Here is a 20,165-nt window from a genome sequence, read left to right as displayed (position 1 = left end):
TTGATGTAGCAGAGTCATTAGTTTTTTATTAATTCTGCTACTTTTAAAATTAGGAGTAATAGAAGTAGCAGTTGAGGTAGTAGAAGAAGTAGCAGTTAAATAGCAGTTGAAGTAGTAGCTAAGTAGCAGTTGAAGTAGCAATAAAATAAGTCAAAAATAAAAATTTTCAGCCAAAAAAGTATATTGTGTGTTGTTGTTGTGAATGTATATTTGTGTAAGTTGGTCGTGTTGTAAACAAAAGTTCGGCTTTTTTGTTATACACACAGACAACACGATCTTTCTGTTAGCAACACGAACATCTGAGACGAATAAAAACGAATAATTCTTTCAAACACTCTCAAAACAAAAACAACATACAGTGTTTAATTTTGTCAATTTTGGTGTTATGACTGAAGATTTTCTTTTTTGACTACTTTTATTGCTACCTTAACTGCTGCATCAACTGCTACTTAACTGCTACCTTATTTCTAAATAAAAATTAAAACTCGATATAGAGCAGTAGCAATGATTTGTATTTTTATGCTACTACTCCATTTACAATTCATGTTTTATTACTACTGCTCTGTTAAGAGTTTTATATTTTGAAGGTAGCAGTAGTTTTAAAAAAAAAACAAGAAAACGAAAAAACACAAATGCTACTGCAACCGCTACATACACTTTTTTGAAGCAGTAGTTGTAGCAACAGTTAAAAATTTGTTAGTTATCGTAGCTTTTTAAACACTGACTATTAGTTAAACCATAACTTGTTTAAATTATTGGTTTATTCATTAAATTTCAACCAAAAAATTTAAAACTATTTTTTAATTAAATATTTGATAATTTTGAAATTTACTATCAAATCGACTTTCATATATGAAAAAGAAATGTTAGAAGTCCCAAAAAAGAACGTATAAGATGCAAACGCACTTTTTCTTAGCTGTGATTATTTGTCATTATAAATCATACCAAATAATTAATAAAACTCCATTATCAGATTTCAAAAATATTTCAAATCATGGATTTTAAAATGTTTTTTGTTTCTCCTGTAATATTTCCGAAAAGATAACGAAATTATTAATAAATTAAAATGGCCTAGGTAGCTAGTGCTCTAACTCTAACTTTATAGTAATTAATTATTATTAAGTTTTTAAATAAATAAATAAATAAATAAATAAATAAATAAATAAATAAATAAATAAATAAATAAATAAATAAATAAATAAATAAATAAATAAATAAATAAATAAGAACAAAAAACTCTAATGAAGTCAAATTTATTGAAAGAGTTACATATGTACATCGAATTCAATTTAACGTTTGGTAAAATCATCACTAAGTTTTGAATGACTAATGATTCATTAAATTTAGTTCAGTTTCATTATGTGCAATTTATTCTGAAAAAGTTTTTAAGTAAACTCATCCTCTACTATTTAGAATCATTGTAATTCTTAAAAATATTAATCTAGGCAGGTTTGTATTGTAAATCAGCAGTTTAGGTTTCATATCAGACCAATAATGTGTACAAAATCAATATTAAAAATGCACAAAAACATGAAATTTATTAATTTTAGTCCAAAATTTCAAAAACCGGTTAACCGAAAATCAACATTTTAAAATAACCGGTTCGCAAAAAACCGAGATTTCGAAGAAACCCCGGTTTTTCGGTTAACCGGTTTATAAGCACTAGTTAAGGGTATATAAGATTCGGCACAGCCGAATTTAACACTATAATTGTTTTGCGGTTTCAATAAAAAGAGAAATAGAAAGAAACCTTGGATAATCATACTCATACAACTTTTTTTTAATTGGCAATAACAACTTAATTTATAATTCAAGATATGAATAAATTATTGTAACTTTAAATAAAATTAAAAAAATCCCTAGAAATTTAAGGATTATTAACAGCTGTCAAAACTTCTCAAACCACCCACTCAAACAAAATAAAATTAAACAACCGTTAATCAATTGGGAAATAAATGTCATATTAATTTAAATTATTCATCATTTTGAAGTTGAAAAAAAAAATATCAACAACAAATTAGCTATAATTCACATAAGGTGCTTTACCAGTTCATTATTCATTGATGACCAGTTGAAAGCTTTGAAAATAAAAACTATAATTTTTCAAAATCATCAACTAACTACTCATCGTCTGGCTGGATGGGTAAACATCATTTCAATAATTAGTCATGGTTCTCAAAGGGTGAAGGGGGTAAACAAAGCTTAATACTCTTTATTTCTTTATTTAAAACTATAAATGTCTCACTTAGTTTCATTTATTTTTTATATTATTTAGATGAGATTTCTTTAATTCATTCACGTGTTGAACTGCACGTTAAACTAATTAAATGTAATCAATCAAACGTGCATAAAAATTACCCTTTGGAAATCAATCAAACCTTTAGATAAGAATTTGTTTTACCAATAGTTCAAAATGATTTAATATCAAAACAGGGTTATAAAAAAACTATTATTACCAGTCTAATCTTGAGTAAAAATCTTGTTCACGCGATTTTTGATTAAGTGTTTAAATTTAGTTCACCAAATGGCATAAATGCTAAAAATAGACTTTAAAATTTTAGTAGCCAACTAAAAACTTATTGAAACTTTAGAAAAATTATTGAACATGGTAACAAATGTAGTTAAATGCTAAAGTTATTGTTATTAATCAGTATTATGGCCACCTTAATTTTGTTGTTAGTTTTTTTTATTATTTATTTTTTTTTTTAATAATAAAAACAAAGAATCATAAAAACGTTTTAATTGTCAATTACTTGGCCAAACAACTGATAACTGGGATCTGCAAATAGCAAAAAATAGAATGTATAAAAAAAATTGACTGCAACAAAATATTTATTTTAAAACAGATGACTTCCATAAAGTTCTTTATTACGTAAATGAACGAAAAAAACGCAGTTATATTTAGAGAAATATCACGACTTGATTTGTTGACAGTAGACTTGGGTTTTTGTTTATTAATTTCCATGCCAATGTGTCGTTCCCAGTGGTTTAAACTCTAAAAGAGCAAAAATATACCTAGAGGTATATTTGCAATTGCTGAACAACTGACTTTTCAATGACTTCTTACCATCTACATTACTTAGAAGTATTTTGGTAATGGCTTCAACATTTGAATGATTACATTATAAAACTATTATTATTCAAAATATGAAGCCATTCCAAACTACTTCCAAGTAATGCCGATTGTCTTAAAATATTTATTTTGTCATGCAATTGTTTTTTTAATATCTTAGAAAATAAATGATCCTAGGACAATTTTTAGAACTTGTTTCAAAATCACTAGTTTTAGAACCGATTATAATAGAACCACTTCAGATTATTTGATAACAACCATAGGACTAGTGATACAGAACCCATTTTGAAGAACAATATTGTGATTCTTAAGAATTTCTATAGAGTTTAATAGGAACTAGTTATTTACTTAGAACTAGTTGTACATTGGTTCTAGACTAGGTTTATAAAACACAAACTAATTCCGAAAAAACTTCATGAAATCATTAAAAAAGTTTTTATTCATCAAAAAAATGCATTATAAAATGTTGTTCTTTAATAACGATGAACAAAAATGCAACATATGATAAATTTGGATGATCTATTAATCTAATTGCATTAGGTCTGTTAAAAAACTGTGTTTATTGAAAACAATTGACATCAATTTCTTTTCTAAATACTTTAGAAGAGGATTCATCGAAGGGATTTATAAAAACGAATTCAACAAACGTTAAATTGATCCAAAAATCGTTACGCCAGCATTTTAAAAAACAATAATTGGTTCCCGGAACTAGTTCCAAGTAACACAATTTTCAATAAAAACCAAGGATGGAAGAACTATTTCTGGAACCGCTCTTAAGAATGTGTGTTAGTTACATAGCGCCTCCGTAGAACTAGTTCAGAGAATGACAATTTCAAACAAAAATCATTGATTAGAAATCTTAATCTTCTATACGGAACTCTTCTACGTAACGATTTCATAGAACTTGTTCCAAAGGTGACAATTTCAAACAAAAATAAATAAGAAAGTATGGTCGGTCAAGCCCAACCATATAATACCCTACACTAAGTAAATGAGCAAAAACATTTTTCTTTTAAAATTTCAATAATTTATATTTTTGAGTGATTTTCGGAAGTGGGCCTTATATGGGAGCTATGACCAATTATGGACCAATCACCATGAAATTAGGTCGTGTGATTTATGTCTATATTAAAGTTAACTATGTTGAATTTTGTGTGTATACCAACATTTTTATGAGATTTATGCATGTTAAAGTTATTTTCGGAAGTGGGTTTTATATGGGAGCTATGACCAATTATGGACCGATCATAATAAAATTTGGTGTCATGAATACCGTATATATAAAACATATTTGGAGCAAAATTTGTGTAGATACCTATATAAATTAAATATTTATGATCGATAAAGTTCAATTTCGGGAGTACATTTGTATGGGGGCTAGGTGAAATAATGGACCGATTAAAGCTATTTTCAATAGGTTCCGTCCTTGGGCCGAAAAAATTATATGTATTGAAATATATTCAAAATTCCCATCTATACTCTGAGCACAAGGTTTACATGGACAACCAGCCAGCCAGCAAGCAAGCCAAACGGACGGATATCTTTTAATCGATTCAGAAAGTGATTCTAAGTCGATCAGTAAATTTAAGGTGGGTGTTAGACTAATATTTTTGGGCGTTACAAACATCTGCACAAACGTATAATACCCTCCACACTATAGTGGTGTAGGGTATAACAAGATAAGATTATGGTAGGATCACCAGATCATGCTTTAAAATACATACAAATTTTAAATATTTCTAGGTAAACAAAATTTGAAAAATAAAAAATTTCGAAATTTTTTTCAAATTTATTTTTATACCCTTCGCCATGAGTGATAAGTTGGATCTACAATGGATAAAAATCGGGAAAAAAATGTTTAACCTGATTTTTTTTTTCAATTTTTTTTTTTAATTTAAAAAAAAATTAAATAAGTTAATTTTGAAAAACTGTTTAAATAAATAGTAAACCAGATATAGATACAAAATATACCAAAAATCGAGGTTGTCTGTGTTTTTCTTATATATCTGAGCCATTTGTGGGATTATAAATAGCAACCGAGCCGGGAGAATTCCATATATATTGATATATCAATCATGTTTGTAAGTTATTTGGGGGCTACGGAAAGTTGATTTCAACATACAGACGGACAGACGTTATAGATAGAGAAGTCGATATAGCTAAGGTTATCATTCCGTTTGTAATTTCTACATTTTTCATTTGCGACACCACAAAGTATATATATTCTGGATCGTTATAGATAGCGAAGTCGATATAGCCGTGTACGTCTTTATGTTGGAATTAACTTTGCATAGCCCCCAAATAACTTACACACATGATTCATACATCAATAATCATTTTAAAAGTTCGGTTGCTTTTTAAAATCGAGAAAATCGGCACAAAAAAGGCTGAGATATAAGGAAAAAAAACATATATCTGGATTACTATATGGATATCTAATGATAGATATTGTAAAGTCCTTTGCAACGACGTATATAAGGCCATAGTAAGTTGGACCTACAATGAGTCAAAATAGGGAAAAATATTTTTTAATCCGATTTTTTTTTTCACAAACATTTTTTTTTAAATAATAAATTTTAAAAAAAAATTAAAAAAATTGATTTTTTAAACAGGGTAAAATTAATTTTTTACCTCGAAGTAGATCAAATGTCTGAGTACAAATTGTGTTCCGGCCATAACCAGGTCTTGATTATATAAGTCGGATTGGCAGTTTATGCAAACTATAGAATATTTCGTCATATTAAAACATATGTTTAAGCAACAAAAAATCTTCAAGTTGTATTTAGAAAGAATTGTAGTATATGGCAATACATATAAAAGCAAATATAACTGGCTTTCTAATAATTTAAATCTGTGTGTCTGTATCGTACTTATGACTAAACATTTGCACCATAACTAAACAATGAAAATACCCCCTTTTTCAATAATACTGGGTATTAGTTTAAGTTGAGCTTTTAGCTTTTGTTGATTTAAAAACCAGTTTCGATTTCAAATAAAAAAGAGAACTTTAGAGTTCTTTAGAATTTCAATAGAATTGGCAATAATGAATAATCGTACAGCAAACGTACCATTGACGTTTCGCAAAGTATGGGTGTGAAGGTGCTAAAGTAAACAATGTTTATAACCCCATATCGGTAACAGTTTATTATGTTTTTGTTGTTCTGTCTATTTCATACCAAATAAAAATCCATAATTATTTTAACAGTTTGACAAATATTCAGTCAGTTTCATACAATTCAGCTCAGTTCAAACAGTTTGCAATTTTTCTCATTTTTTTCTTTTGTTTTTTCAATTTTTATTTGTGTGTAAATGAGTGAGTAGTTAGATATTATAGTACTTGTTCTGCTGGCTGTTTGGTCCGTCTGCACGATCAGTAGCGTAAACAATCTTGAACTTGACAGTTTGTTGAAAGTGTCGAAAGCGCACACAACACATCCCAACAGCATCTCGCTCAATTGCCGGTATTTTATGAACGTAAAAATACGAAACGAACTAGAGAAAGAAAAATTCAAATAAAATAACGCAAAACTACATAAAACTAAATAAATAAATATTTACATATTTAGATTGTCTTGTGCAATTTTAAGTTGTAAAATAAAAATAGTTTCTTGCATACAGAAAATTTTTTTTGCAAAATTTACAAAATAAAAAAACAAGGAAACAACAAGCATAAAAAAGTGTCTAAAAATATTATTTTTTGTATCTTTTGAAACAAGAAAAAAAAATTATTATAATTGAAAGATTTTTTACTCTGGAGATTAAAAAAAAAAAAAGATTAAGTGGTTTGACTAACAAAATGTGGGCTTTGAAAAAGAACAACTCATTTAGTTCCGTGTGGCTTATAATGACAGGTAAGTTGAAATAATGTTTTATATAGATAAAATCATATAAGAGGGAGCAGAAGTTAAGACAAATTCGGACAGTTAAAATAATGTCTTTAGATTGCTAGAAATAAAGGGATATAATTGAATACTATATTAGCACCAAAGTGATTTTGACTTATCTAGATTAATATAATCAAATATTTCAAGTTTTAGAAAGTCCATCTATGATAAATTTCACTGTATCCATAGAATGTCAATGTCCCTGAACTAACTGCTAAAAACAAGTTTTTAGTTATAATAGACTGGTGTGATGCTAATAATAAGTGCTTTAATCATAAAATTGCTGCTACTCGTTCTATATTTAATAACTAGATTAAATATTGAATTGTTTGTTAATTGTTAATCTTCGATATCGATTAACTTTATTTTGCTAAAGTAAATGTTATATTTGCTAATTTAAATAAATGTGCTAATTAAACGTATATGCGCTTTATTTTTTTCTTCAAACACTAAAGAATATTGAATTTGTATGTTATTAAAATGTGTGGTATGCTTTAAACATTTTCACTGAAATGGCGTTTAAGGAAAAATAATTTAAGGTGGAGTTGTTTTCAATAACACTTTGTGCATTGAGTCACAAGACTTTTAAACAAAAGTGCAATAAAAAAAAAATAAAAACATATTTTGAATTAATAAGAAATAAAGATTGTGGAAAAAAAGTAAATTAATTGGTTTCACCTGGCATAACAAAATCGGCAAAAAAAAAACTGAAAACTGGAATAAATTGTGTTGCATTTAAATAAAAAATTTACATTAAGTGTTATAATGTGCTGTGTCCCAAAAATTTCCAATTATTGCTTAATAAAATACAGTACAAGCTTGATTTACACAAGGATATGGATAAGCTTCCTCGAGTCTCTTGATTTGCTACAAGATTTCTCTTAATTCTTTGACATGAGCAAAACATTTTAAACCACTTGATTTCCTACTAGCACTGGCGAAAATGATCTGTGCAATGCTGCATTGTGTCTTTGCTAATTTCCTTTTAGTGTCTTAGCTTAATGTCAAGTAATTCTAATAAGCATTAGGGCCATTATTACAACTTGCCGTTATAGTTAAAGGTAACTTTAAGCAATAGAAAAAAGTACCCTTAAAGGTAACTTTAACTATAACGGCAAATTGTAATAATGGCCCTTAGAAAATAAAATGTCAGTTTCCAGCAGTTAAGCAAGTAGTCAATGTATGCCTTATAGACAGTAATTTTTACTGAAGTCACTTAACTGAATCCAATTTATTTAAGGAAGTCAATTGGTTACTTTATGCATCCCATGTAATCTAGCGTGAAGACAATTGTCACATAAATGTCTCCATTTAGTCTAGAGTGTAGTCACTTTAAACGTTTATTTTGTACTGATATGTTTTGTGAGTAAAGCGTAAAAACTGGTTTTATACAAATTGTGTTGATATAATTTGCATACAGTTAATTTTCTTTTTGCTTAAATATACTGACATCCCATGTAACCTAGCGTAAAGCCAATTGTCACTTTAGTGTCCCTAAGTAAGACCCCTTCCACACTAGGCATTTTAGTTGCGCAAGTCTCTTGCCCAACAACAAAACAGCATTCAAAATTTTCTTCTCCTTAACCCGACATTACCAACTAAATTGCCTAGTGTGAAAGGGGTCTTACCTAGAGTAGCAGGTTACTTTTACCCACCAGAAGTTTTCTATTGGAGAGTTGTCGGAGGATTGCTTGTATTCAAGCAATCATGAGATGTCTTTTTAACTGACTATTTGAGGTCATTTAGCACCCAATCATGTTAAAATAACTAGACTCTATGTAACCGGTATGTGAATCCATTGCGTTGACTACTTTGGACAGTTTCATTGTGATCAAAAAGGGCCAATAATTCGGATATAAATATCCGAAGTCATAACTGAAGATTTGAAAAAAGGGGTGCTCTTTAGAGCACTCTTTTGTCGTCCAACTTTACTTTCAAACTTGATATTTAATCGTGGTTCCAAATTATAGCTTTAATTGAAGGTATTTATATAGTGTAGAATATTGTCTAATTTTAGCTTTAAGCATAGTTCCATGTGTTGTCCAATTTTGCTTTGAATCGTAGTTCTTAATATTGTCCACCTTTAGCTTCAATCGTCAAAACAACTCAAAACTATTTTTTAATAGATTATGGGAAGAGGTGAATATTGAGAAATCCAATATTGAGAAATTCAAAACAAATTACATTAAGGTTCATCGATAGAGTTGGATACCATACTGTCACCGACAAGCATCTACGCCTTCTATTGTAATAGAAGCTTTAAAATATATGTACTTTGAAGTTCCAGTCCATACATGAACTGTATTCCATGTACCGTCTGATATAGGTTAGGAATAAAAGGAGGAATTAAAATGATCAAATGCAGCTAGGAATCAGTTACTTTTGAAAGCGGACTGTATTCTAATCAAGACCTCCAATTCGTTAATATATTAATCCCACTCAAAAATACAGATGAATTGTTTGTTTTTATTTGATTGTATTTAGAGATTTTCACATGATCCTGTTACGAGTATTATTCATATTTAGCACCAAGGTCTTATATGGAATGAATTTTCGTTTGAGGAACAATTGGCACTGGAACGCTATATCAACGGAAAGGAATATCAATAGTTTATAGTTCCTCAATTTGCATTATATAACTTTAAATTTGCCATCTTGCCTATTATCACTAGATCACTTTAGAGAGTGTGATAAGCTCCCGATTGAGCGGTTCATTCATGTTTGGACTAATGGTTCCAATCTCCAGCAGATTTAACCTACTATAGAATAAATTCGAATAATAAATATTGATATCATCTGCAAAAGTGTAAATAACGTTGGAAATTCAATCACTAAGAATAATCGGCTGTAGCGATTCTTATATACTCTTCACCAAATTATACTTTCAAATTCAAATTTTAAATATTTTTACGTAAACAAAATAATTTTTTTTTCAAAAAGCATTTACCAAATTTCAAAAAAAATTTTTTTTTTCCAAATTTGTTTTTAATATTTTTTTAATTTTTTTTTTTTCATTGAAAAAAATTTATGACAAAAATTTTTTTTTTATATTTTGAATCTAATTTTGCCACAAAGCATTTTTATACTGTCGTATAAAAGCTAACTCTACTGCAAGTTGTACTCACATTGTACTCACATTGGAGATGTGTTTCATCTCCAATTTCTTGCAGCAAGTTCGTCGCAAGTTCCGCAAGTTTTGTGTTTGAGTGGAAACACTTCAGCAAATACTTGCAGAACAGTTTAGTAGAATCAATCCATAAAGGATTCAAATTATAGGAGTAGTTTTGTTTCTTAAATAAGCTTCGATGATAGTTTTCATTACTTCCGTATATCAGAGTCACAAATCGACTTATTGTTTGGTTCTTTGGAAGTACATTCATTCATTATTGCTGGCAATAAAGTAATCAAATAAATAATCAAAATTTTCCCTTTAGAAATCTGTAAATGAAGCCAGTATAACAAACAAATGTCACAAAATATGTATATGTTTATTCAAAATTAGGGAACAAGTGTTATTAACAATTGTTACACCTTTCACTCAGATCTGTTATAACAGATGTTCATTCTAAGGATTAAAAATAAATAATTTTTGATTTGGGGTTTTTTCAAGAATGCTATAAAATATGTAAGTAACGACAATATGTATTTTTGAATGAGGGAATTATTGTATAGTTACAAGTTTTTAGCTAAATAAACACAAACATTTTATTGTTTTCTTATAGAAGATTGGAAAATTACAATATTCAAGGATTATACAGCGATAAAAAACTATTTTTCAATATTAGTAAATACTGTATTAATATGAATTATTAATTTGTAATAACTTAAGTATTTCCCTGCAATTTAAACTTTGCTAGATTTCTTTTTAAATTAAAGCTTTGATTTTAATCTCTAAGCTAAAGAATGATTTGATAAAAAAAACCAGATTCTAATGATCACTTACAAATTATGACGAAATTCAAACACTCACATTTAACAAACGTTGATTTTGTATTTATTTACTGTATATTTCTGTGTTTAATTTGCCACATGTCACTGACTTCTATCGTCATGTTCAACATCATTTATTAGATATTTTTGTCTAGATATTAATTTCTACCAGGAAACCCCTTTTCATTGACCGCATTTGACTCTTTTATTTTACTTGTTTCACCATTTAAACTGATTCATACATCATCTCGTTCTAAATAAATTTAAAACTGGTCTAAATTCATTAACGACAACTTAATAATTTAATGTTAAACACTAAAAAAATAACGTTTGGACATTTTGAAAATTATGGCGACAATAAACTGCGCCACAATTTCAGAAAATACGTGTGAGTGCCGGTATTGACAAGTCGTTTAATGCTAAATAATAAAGTATATTTAAATACAGTTTATTATTTTCTTTTATAGAACTATGATAATGAATAAATTGTAAATTATGAAGACAATAATTTAAACATACATACATAAATATGTATAAAAACACATGGTTAGAGGTAATTTAAATAAGGGGAATTTTTGTTGCTAGATACAAAATATTTTATAATAATTATTAAAAATATAAAATTCGTATATGGTTAGAACTGTTTTCTTATGTTCAAATCTGTTTGCTTTTCCTTAAAAGGATTACTATATTAAATTTGGTTTCTTAAGGGGTTAAAAGTAACGAGTTTTTAATAGAAATTATTTCGGTATACATAGAAGAATCTTTAACAAGCTGTCATCTTTATAGTATTTTTAATACATTTCCTCTATTTTTAATATATTAACTTTTTAAACAAGTATTATTACAGAAGTATAATATAATTAATTCTATTTCCTGGCTCAAATTGTATCAGTTTTAGTTCAGATCTAGTTAAGTTCGAGTTCTGGTAAAGTTCTGGTTAAGTTCTGGTTAAGTTCTAGTTAATTTCTAGTTAAGTTCAAGTTATGATCTGGTTAAGTTCTAGTTAAGTTCTAGTTAAATTCTTCTTAAGTTTTAGTGGAGTTCTAGTTAAGTTATAGTTAAGTTCCAGTTAAGTTCCAGTTAAGTTCCAGTTAAGTTATAGTTAAGTTATAGTTAAGTTATAGTTAAGTTATAGTTAAGTTATAGTTAAGTTATAGTTAAGTTATAGTTAAGTTATAGTTAAGTTATAGTTAAGTTATAGTTAAGTTATAGTTAAGTTATAGTTAAGTTATAGTTAAGTTATAGTTAAGTTATAGTTAAGTTATAGTTAAGTTATAGTTAAGTTATAGTTAAGTTATAGTTAAGTTATAGTTAAGTTATAGTTAAGTTATAGTTAAGTTATAGTTAAGTTATAGTTAAGTTATAGTTAAGTTATAGTTAAGTTATAGTTAAGTTATAGTTAAGTTATAGTTAAGTTCTAGTTATGTTCTAGTTAAGTTCCAGTTAAGTTATAGTTAAGTTATAGTTATGTTCTAATTAAGTCCTAGTTATGTTCCAGTTAAGTTGCAGTTAAGTTATAGTTAAGTTATAGTTAAGTTATAGTTAAGTTATAGTTAAGTTATAGTTAAGTTATAGTTAAGTTATAGTTAAGTTATAGTTAAGTTATAGTTAAGTTATAGTTAAGTTATAGTTAAGTTATAGTTAAGTTATAGTTAAGTTATAGTTAAGTTATAGTTAAGTTATAGTTAAGTTATAGTTAAGTTATAGTTAAGTTATAGTTAAGTTATAGTTAAGTTATAGTTAAGTTATAGTTAAGTTATAGTTAAGTTATAGTTAAGTTATAGCTAAGTTATAGGTAAATTATAGTCAAGTTCTAGTTAAGTTCCGATTTATTTCTGGTTAAGTTTTAGTTAAGTTCTAGTTAAATTCTAGTTAAGTTCTAGTTTAGTTCTAGTTAAGTTTTGGTTTAGTTCTAGTTAAGTTCTAGTTAAGTTCCAGTTAAGTTCTAGTTAAATTCTGATTTAGTCTAGAATTCTAGTTAAGTTCTTGTTAAGTTCTAGTTAAGTTCTAGTCAATTTAAAGTTAAGTTCTAGTTAAGTTCCAGTTAAGTTCTAATTAAGTTCTAGTTAAGTTCTGGTTAAGTTCCAGTTATGTTCTAGTTATGTTCTAGTTATGTTCCAGTTAAGTTCTAGTCATGTTCTGGTTAAGTTATAGTTATGTTTTAGTTCAGTTTGTTTCGAAGTAATCAAATTCACTTTGATCTTCAAATTAATTAACTCTTTTGAATCCCACTCTCTATTTCAAACAATTATTTACAAAGTGTGTTAATTAATAGAATAATTTAATATTCCAACAATTGATTGATAAGTAACTACCGCATTGTATTGGGCTAGGTTTTATTTTATTACTTTTTTAAATATTTATAAACATTAATTTAATAATTTAATTTTTCTAATAAATTCTCAATTGTTTTGTTTACAAACATTTCCAACAATAACAACAATTTATATAATATAACTGATCTCTCGAAATACTCGTTAAATAATATCAAAGTTCAGTAGTTTCAATTCTTATTAGTTTTTTTTTTAATTTCTCACATTTTCATTATAAATTTCACATGATTTTAGCACCTGATTTTTTTTTTTTTTTTAAAATAACAATAGACGTATTCTTATTGTTATTTAAAATATTTGTGGCGTTTAATTGTAGATGCTGGTGATTAGATCAATTGCATGGCCATGTAGATCAGCCAATTTAATTTTGAATCAAGTTTAACTTAATTGGCTTGAAAATTTAGCAAAAACGCCAGTTAAAAAATTCCCATAATGTTAAATTGTTCCTGGAATTTTGTATAATTTAAAAAGATATTGAAATTTTAATTAGTTTGTAAATTTTATCAAATTAATTCTTGTTTGTTGTTTTAATTTAATTTCTGTTAAATATTCAAATATTTATTTTAAAAATAAAATATAGACAATTTGATTTAATCAAATTTAATTAATGGTAAAAGTAGCTCAAGAGGTATTGGGTGTCAGCAGATATTATGGATTTGTAGCGGCTGTACCGAATCTTGTATACCACATTTCTTGGATTCTTGATTTTCTGACCTTAACAAACAAACTAGCATGATTATTCGAGAGGACCTCTTTTAAACAATTTAAATTTTATAAACACTTCATTTACAAACCCAAACATGCACTTGAAAAAACTAATTTGCGCATTTCCCATTTAAAATTTCTAAATAAAAACCAAAACAAAACATTTCTAAGCACTTGTTACCAAGTAATCGACAGTCCAAAGGTATTACGACATTCGCAATAAAATCTTTAAGAACTAAGTCAAGGTATTTTTCGAAGCAAAAAAGAGATGGCAACAGAGATAAAAACTTAACAAAAAACAGTCACACTCCATTTACTAGAAAATAAAATAATCACAACATGAACATCTGATCAAAAGATAACTTATCAGTCAAATGAAAATATTGGTCAGTTTTGTCTATAATAGCGAAGACATTCAAAGACATTCCCATAGTTAAAAAACATGAAGAAATTTTTATAAAATATTGCTCAAATTCAATTGGCAAAATATAAAATCAAAATAAATCACACAAAATTGTTTGTGTATGGCAAATACAAAAACTCAATTGATAAGATAGACAAGCCAAGACTTACAGTTACGAATGACACACACAACCATTATTTTTAATATAAAATTAATTTTACTCACTGTCATTTGTTTTTTTATCATTCAATATCAATATCAATTAGTTTACTTTTGCAACAATATTAATTTTGCACATTTCGTTCTAATTTTATACCTCAACTCTATCTCTATATTTCTGATTCTTGCAGTAGTCACCGTTTTGTTGCCTTTAACACATGGACAGGCATATCATTTTATAATCGGTCATCATCAGCGTAACTTCGATCAATTGTATCGGGAACCAAATAGTAGAAACTACGTAGCAGACACCACAAATTATACGGATACCTCATCAACAGCTGATTTGGAAAATAGCAATTCAACAATTATTGTTACCAGTAAGTATTTGTGAAGAAATTTTGTTAAAATTCAAGTTACGAAAAATAAAAATAAAAAACAAGGAAATGTGTGTAATAATAAAGTGAAAATAATGTTTGTTCTTTAATTAAAACAAAAACATTTCCAAAATATTGGTTTAAAACGATAATAAAGTATTTTCAAAACTGTTTGGAGCGGTGATTTATATTAACCCCCTAATTCAGAAATTCGAACGGAAAACAATTTTCACATTTTTTTTATAAAAACTTTCCAAATTTGTTTTAAAAACTGAGTAATTTTTAAAAAATGTTTTAAAACTACAATAATTTGCTGAATTAGGCCCTAATTACAAACTTGTAGGGCATAATTCATTAACAAGAAACAGAAATTCATGTGGAAAAAAATATTTAAAAACTAAATATATTTCACATAAATTTAAAACTGGATTATTTTGTTTGTGTTACTAAACATAGAGAATAGACATAGAGCGGAAACTCTCTTGTCAAAGACCTAACTCAGTTGTCAGAAACCTAAGTGGTGGGAATGTATTAGTAGAAAAAACTATATGAAAACAAAAACAACTCTCGTATGTGTGATTATTTTGAGTAATTTTTTTGTTTGTTTCCGCTCTATGTTTCTCTATGTTACTAAATATTACCATATTTTCCTACAAAATGTTTATTAAAAAATAAACAAAATTAACACTAAGGGCCTGATTCAGAAACAAAAATATTCTAAATTTTTTAAGTGAAAATAACTGATTTTGAACAAAAAATATTTGAGTGTTCTTCAAACAAAATTTGAAAATATTGACCGGTCGTCCGGAAATTATACGATAAATCTCAAATATTCACAGTTCATGTGGAAACATCTATCCAACCAATATGATAAAGTTTGATTAATCTAACACAGGTGGGTGACCTTTTTCTACAAATGATAATTAGCTGGATGATCAATGAGGGTTGCGGGTTCGATTCCCACCAAAGACTCCGACTTGTTATTGTTAATAGGAATGACAAAGTCACCGCAGTTCTCATTTAGATCTAGTTAGACTTTTGCGAACCCTTGAAAGTCTCACTAATCACAACTGTAAAACTCCGTCGCTAAGGTAGAATCATTCGATTTGCCACAACGAATCTGTTTTCTCTGTGTAATTTTGTTGTGTCTACCGAAGTTGTTTTCATTCATTATTATCTGACTTTTTGTTGCTGCAACAAATTCGGTTTCCACAAACAATCTGCTTTCGCCGTATGAAATATTGTTAGAGATATAAAATACTGCATAAATAAGTTTAATGTAAACCATTATATAGAATTTTGAAGGAGTTGTCCATGAGTTCCCATAGCTCACTTATAAGACCTGCTTTCGAAAATTATTTAAAGCTAAACTTTCGCAAATAAATAACATAATCGAGCTTAACTTCAAAACTAATCAGTTTCATATTAAAAGATATTGCTTCAGGAAACTGAGAATCAGTTGAAAATTTGTAGTAATAACGTTGTCAGTTTGAAAACAAAAAATATTTTTTTATTAATTTCATTTATAAATAGTTGGTGTAGGGTATCATATGGTAGGCTTGACTGACTATACTCTATAACTTGTTTTTATGTTATTTAAAGACCCTGCCTGATAAAATTTTCATATCTGACATCTCCGATTTCAATTAAATTTACAAGATTTCAATAAGCTATTTATTAATCATTTGGTTTCGAAAAGTTTTCTTTCGTTTAAGTTTTTTCTAAGGCCTTATTCATAATGTATTTTTCTCTGATTCCAGTGCCTGTCACTGGTCTAAAGCATGTTTTTTCTTCTTCGAATATTGGGGAAATCACTCACATGCCAAATAAGTATTTATTTCCTATTAGTCAGATCAAATTAGAAGTGTATATAAACAAAATTCGATGTACGAGCCAATTTCAGTGAGCAGTTAATAAAATCTGGATTGCTATCAGAATAATTTATTTAACGTGTAAAAAATCTTCAATAGTTTCATAAGGGGATTTAATTCTTAAAAAAAAAACTTATTTCTAAATACTGGGTATTAAACTATTAGAAAATTGTAAAGTTGTTACTAAGTAAATGAGGAAAATCATTTTTAATATACAATTTAGTTTCGTGAATGATTTTCGAATTATGAACCGATTGTCATGAAATTATGTTTGCTGAATTTTATGTGTATACCAAAATTTTTAAGAGATTTATGCTCGTTAAAGTGATTTTCGGAAGCGGGTCTTCTTATATGGGTTTCAATTGGCTTCGTCACTGAGCCGAAAAAATCTATGCACCAAATTTTATCGAAATAACTTCAAAATTTGTGAACTTTACTTTGCGCGCAAGGTTTACATGGACAGCCAGCTAGACGGATGGACGGACATCGTTTAGTGGATTCAGCAAATAATTATGAGTCGATCGGTATACGTATACGATCGGTGTTTGTATAATATTTGTTGACGTTGCAAACATCATCACAAGCCATAATACCCTCTATGGTGGTGTTGGGTATAAAAAGGAATAAATAAACTTTAGGTTTGAAGTATTACAAATAAATAAAATCAAAACAGTGGGTTCAAAGAAAACTAAATAATAAAAGATAATTACAAAATTATTTTTTGGTTAAAAAAATATTTTTGTTAGAAAAAAACACGTGCATGTCCTAAGCAGGCAGATTGACCCTTTTGGATTACAATGAGAATGTCTGATAGCTAGTCCAAAGTAGTCAACGAATTGGATTCAAATACCGGTTACATTACTAGCTATCTTTTTTTTAAGCTGCCTAAAAGTATGCTTTAGTTTCTAATAATTTAATAGTTTATGGCCCAAACACTTCATTCCTATAGTCATAGAGAATTATACATAGAGACGAGACACTCTGATTTGTCAAACAAAAATACAACAAATAATATTTCTGATACAACAACAAAATACATTGACTAGCATGTATTTTGTTGTTGCAAGAGATAGGTTTTTGACAACAGACTTAGGTTTTTGACAATTCCGTCTCGTCTCTATGTTACCCTATGCCTATAGTTTTTTCTTACTAACTTATATTGACCTACCTAAACGGTGTTAAGAATCATTTCTAGGAAGTTTATATGTTCTAGAAAGTTGTTTAATGAGATCTTAGTTACATTTTTGTAGTTGATTGTTTCCTTGAATTTTTAACGGTTTGCTACCTATCGAATTTTTTAAAGTTTTTTGCGATTTTGATCTTGAAGATGAAGTTTTTTGTTCTTTATGACAAGGGCTACAACTTTTACTCAGAGAGTAAATCGAAATTCCGAACTGTTTGCAAGTTATGAGCCTGAAAAAATTATCACTTTTTATCACTATGGGCCCCCAAATCTTTGGGGGCCCATAAAAAAGTGCATGACTTTGTGCCAGACTATATTGTGCCGTATATTGTTATTATTTTTTCGTGTTGCACTGTTATGGTAAATCCATGATTACCAATCTAATTACGGGGAAGTTATAATAATGATATAAGGTAATACACAGGGTAGAATGACTAATACACAGGGTAAAATCACTATGTTTTGTGCGAGTGTAACCGAAATGTGAATTATAATAACCTCTATTTTTCTGTTGTAATTTTACCAGTTATTGATTGTGATTTTTGTTTCTTATTTAATAATTATAATTGTTTCGAAATTCATTTTTTTTAAAAGTAAACTAAACTTGCATGTTCTACTCCGGGCGGATGTGATTGCCGACTACTGCTATATACCGATAGTTTTTAAATATTTATTAAATAATTATTCTATGAGTGGTATAAATCCTAAAATATACAATGGAAACATTTATTAGAATCCTCAAAAAGAACTTTAAAATTCTGGCTGTAATGTCTACTAAAAATGACATATTTAAAGCAAATAAAGCCTATGTCGTCAATTGATACTTGTGTTAAGTGGTTAATTTTATAAAAACAACCTCTTAAATACACCTGTAACAACAATATTATTAAAAATTAATAATAAAAAAATGCAAAAACCTACAATAATAATAATAAAACTAAAAATAAACATTAAACTAATAACAATTCAAAGATAAGAAACAACAAACAATATTGTTTTATTATTATTTTCAAATGTACTTCAAAGAAATTACCTCATAACAATGACGACTAAACTGAAAAACATGATGAAATTCCCACAGTGCATTACAAAGGGAGGTGTGTCCGATTTCACATATAATAAATAAAAAAATAAATCATTGTTAATACTGCAACTCATATAAGTAATATTTACAACAAGTCATAAATTAAATAAATAATTTTTAATAAATTTTTAATTGAAATTATTTCTTTTTCATTACAGCCGTACGTGAATCGAACGAATTATCACAAACTGCCATGGATATCATAACGATTGTTTGGTATGTGGCCACATTTTTGGCTTTGGCTGCATTCTTTTTGCTCATGGCTTGCTCGGATAGACGTTGCAGTGATACCCAACGTAATGCCAATATGAATACAAATGAAAACCCGATACCGCCGCCCACACCCTCGCCCTCATACAGTGAATTTGCCCCGCCCAGCTATGACAGTGTCATGAAAATGCAACATGCCAGCAAGAATAGTATTTTTGTTATACCATTTCCAGTGGAACAAAATGGCGCCAAAGATGGTGGTAATAATGTAAGCACAAATACCAATGGAAATAATACGACAACTAATGGCCAGTCCCTAACACCCAATATTAGTTTTTACACCATCAATGAATTGCAAAAAATGGAAAGTTAATTTCACAATTATAAATAATTTTATACTTTTTTTGTGAGAAAAGTATAAGAATTGTTTTTGGTGACATTATTTAAACATTTCAAACAAACATCTGTGATATTTTCGGGCATTTGTATTCATTTAGTTAAACAGCTGTTAGAAATTCTATTCACTTCATATAGCAGGTCTAAAGTCAAAACCACTTGGTTGGTCATTATTTTTAGCTAAATTTAGTATTACTAGTTCCAAAGTAATTTAATTTATGAAATTTAGTTTCAATGTGTGTCTGAGTACTTAATTTTGCTTTGTTAAATGAATAGCCCTAAGTATTTGTATTTATATGTATAATGATAAGACTGATTAAATCATATCTTTAGTTAAGTAGTTGTCACTTTATCTACTAGATACATACATACATATGTATGTAGGTATGTTGTTCTGTGCTTTAAACCAATTTTGTTTTAAGTATTAAGTTTATTTTTTGTATTATTAAGGAAATAAAGTGTGCACTTAAAAAATAATCATAATAAAACGTTATAAATTAATAAAGTGATACTTTTATTTTAATACTTATACTGTAAAATAACTAAATTTCAGA

The 20,165-nt window shown here is 27.9% G+C and overlaps 1 protein-coding gene across 2 annotated transcripts; it reads left to right on the top strand.

The window, feature by feature from the left end:
• Nucleotides 1–6,420: 6,420 nt before the first annotated feature.
• LOC135962155 (uncharacterized) lies at nt 6,421–20,116 on the top strand. 2 transcript variants are annotated; one of them, XM_065513926.1, is made up of 3 exons: nt 6,421–6,924; nt 14,685–14,870; nt 19,164–20,116. In XM_065513926.1, exons 1-3 carry the CDS (start codon nt 6,870–6,872, stop codon nt 19,586–19,588), a joined length of 666 nt encoding a protein of 221 aa, XP_065369998.1. In that variant the 5' UTR covers nt 6,421–6,869; the 3' UTR covers nt 19,589–20,116. The 2 variants fall into 2 exon arrangements, with proteins under 2 accessions (XP_065369998.1, XP_065369997.1); XM_065513925.1 differs by having other exon boundaries at nt 6,424–6,924; nt 14,682–14,870.
• Nucleotides 20,117–20,165: the final 49 nt, after the last annotated feature.

Source organism: Calliphora vicina, chromosome 5 (assembly GCF_958450345.1).
Source record: "Calliphora vicina chromosome 5, idCalVici1.1, whole genome shotgun sequence".
Lineage (NCBI taxonomy): Eukaryota > Metazoa > Arthropoda > Insecta > Diptera > Calliphoridae > Calliphora > Calliphora vicina.
This window is presented reverse-complemented; position numbering and strand designations above follow the sequence as displayed.